The 2,196-nt window shown below is 42.0% G+C and overlaps 1 protein-coding gene across 1 annotated transcript in view; it reads right to left on the bottom strand.

The window, feature by feature from the left end:
* Nucleotides 1-2,196, bottom strand: part of slc25a18 (solute carrier family 25 member 18) — a 9,599-nt gene that overhangs the window by 3,215 nt on the left and 4,188 nt on the right. Inside the window, exons 4-6 of the mRNA XM_017301695.1 lie at nucleotides 933-988; nucleotides 678-768; nucleotides 92-249 (exon numbers count right to left, since the gene is read on the bottom strand). Coding sequence (XP_017157184.1) covers nucleotides 92-249; nucleotides 678-768; nucleotides 933-988 — 305 coding nt within the window. The remainder of the gene's footprint in view (nucleotides 1-91; nucleotides 250-677; nucleotides 769-932; nucleotides 989-2,196) is intronic.

Here is a 2,196-nt window from a genome sequence, read left to right as displayed (position 1 = left end):
GAGCCGCTGCCGCCTGGGTCGGAGCCGCCACGGGTCGCTGTGCGGCTGGAAACAGAAAACACCCAGAAAACACCCGAGGTCAGGAAGCAGAGACTCCTGGGCTCCGATTCTGGGAAAATCCTGAAGGCCTCACCCAGCCGCCCTGCGTCCTGCAGCTGGATCTTGAGCATCTCCATGGGAGTGGTGACGACCACCTGGCAGGTCCCTGCCCCGCACCCCGCCAGGACCTCCCCCCACAGGGGCAAATGCCTGGGGCAAAGCAGCGTGTTACCACATTCCCAGTAAGTCAGTTGGACTGGTAATTACACTAAAACTACATGCAGTAAGTATGGAAGCCCATTTCTGCCATGAAAGAAAAAACAAAAGACCGTCAGGAAGTCATAGTTTTCAGTCATAATTCCAAGAATAAACTTTATATATGAGAATAAAAGTCACAATTCAGTTTTAAACTTCTAATTAGTAGAATAAAAGTCCTACTTATGAGTTTTATTCCAGTACTTATGACTTCCTTTTGTTTGCCTTTCCTGGTGGAAATGGGCTTCCACAGAAATGGATTTACATAATTTAAAAATTTGCAAGCAACATTTAGAAATTTTCCACAAGTAAAACTGGTCTGATTAACTCCCTTCAGACATTTCAGTGTCGATGCATCAAATGACGAGGAGAAGGTAAATTACCCGTCCTTTGAGAGCTTTTGTCTGAAGACGTCGTTGGCGGCCAGTTTGATGGCTTTTTCTGGCGTAACTAGCGTGAGGTTCACAGCAGCTCCTGGAAACAACAAACAGGCTGACGTTTGTCTCCACAAATAGAAACGGGCCTAAAGACCAGCAGCTTAGGGGGTCACCACTGAGCACAGATGGTTCACCGGTTACCACCGTGAAAAGAGTTAAGCTCTGCAGGACAACAACATCGTAGTTTTGTGGATTAGGTACCTCGGTAGCATCCGAAATAGCCCTCGGCTCGCACCGTCTTTGTCAGACAGTCAAACCTTTAGAACAACAAAAAACAGCCATTACATTTCTCATCGCTTCATGTTTACAACATAATCGGGTTGAATTAGCAGTCTTATTCCTTCATTTATACTGATACATTTGGGTTTTTGTGCAGCTTTCAGGCAATCCTGGCTGTTTTAAAGTGAAGAAGTTGAGAAAATGGTGTCTGACTGTGTTGCGGTGAAGTTATCCCAGATATTTTCCATGCATGAGTCACAGGAAACCCACAGGCTGCAGAGCGCAACAGGACGGCCACGCCCGGCCAGCAGATGTGTGCTGATCACCCCTCTGGGTCGCTTAAGGACACCGCCGCTGCTGTTCTGTTCTCTACTCATCTTTACCTCTGACAATATGAGCGAATGTGAAACAATCTGAGCTGTGAGCGTTAACATCATCATAAAAACACAGATTGGACTGAGTTCAGAGCAGCTTCCCTTTGTGACTTCAACACAAACCTCAGAGATTTCCAAACCTTTTGTCAACTCGAAATATCGCTTTTAAAAAGTACAATCATCAAAAATATTGTGATTTTTTTTTTAAACAAGCATGAACAGTTTGACTAAGCAAATAATGAGGTTTTTTTTTTGTAGAAACAGGATTGTAGGTTCAAATGGTTTTTGGATTGTTTTAAATGAAAGACATCCAGGATATTATTTAACTGAAGGAAACTGAATAAATGTATTTTATCTGTTCTTTAGGATTTGGATCATTCTTCATTTGAAAACACTTCCTGTATTTAGCTAATTTTCAGTACAGCAAATATAAGCAGATTTGAGTTCATACTTTAGAGTATAAGTCACTAAGTAGATGTGGTTCCAGTTACCATGACAACAAAACAAAACCAGGAAGTTTGGGGAAAAATGATCACGTTTTTGTTTAAAAGTCATAGTTTTGTCCTGCTTTACTTCTGGTTTCCTGCCAAAGCAAATTCCTGAACATAATCTTGTATTCGTAGCAGAACCTGCAGAATAAACTGGCCTCCACCAGCTTTAACCGCTGCAGACTGAGGATTACTTCACACATTCTTCAGATTCAGAATCAGCTTTATGGGCCAAATCTACGGAAGAGGATTAGGGCCACTGGAAAAAAAAACAGTTCTGACTTTAATTTCAGAATTCTGACTTTTTTTCTCAGAATTCTGACTTTAATCTCAGAATTCTGACTTTAATTTCAGAATTCTGACTTTAAACTCAGAATTCTGACT

Source organism: Poecilia reticulata, linkage group LG19, assembly GCF_000633615.1.
Source record: "Poecilia reticulata strain Guanapo linkage group LG19, Guppy_female_1.0+MT, whole genome shotgun sequence".
NCBI classification, from domain to species: domain Eukaryota; kingdom Metazoa; phylum Chordata; class Actinopteri; order Cyprinodontiformes; family Poeciliidae; genus Poecilia; species Poecilia reticulata.
Note: the sequence above shows the minus strand (reverse complement) of the source record. Positions and strands in the feature narration are given on the sequence as shown.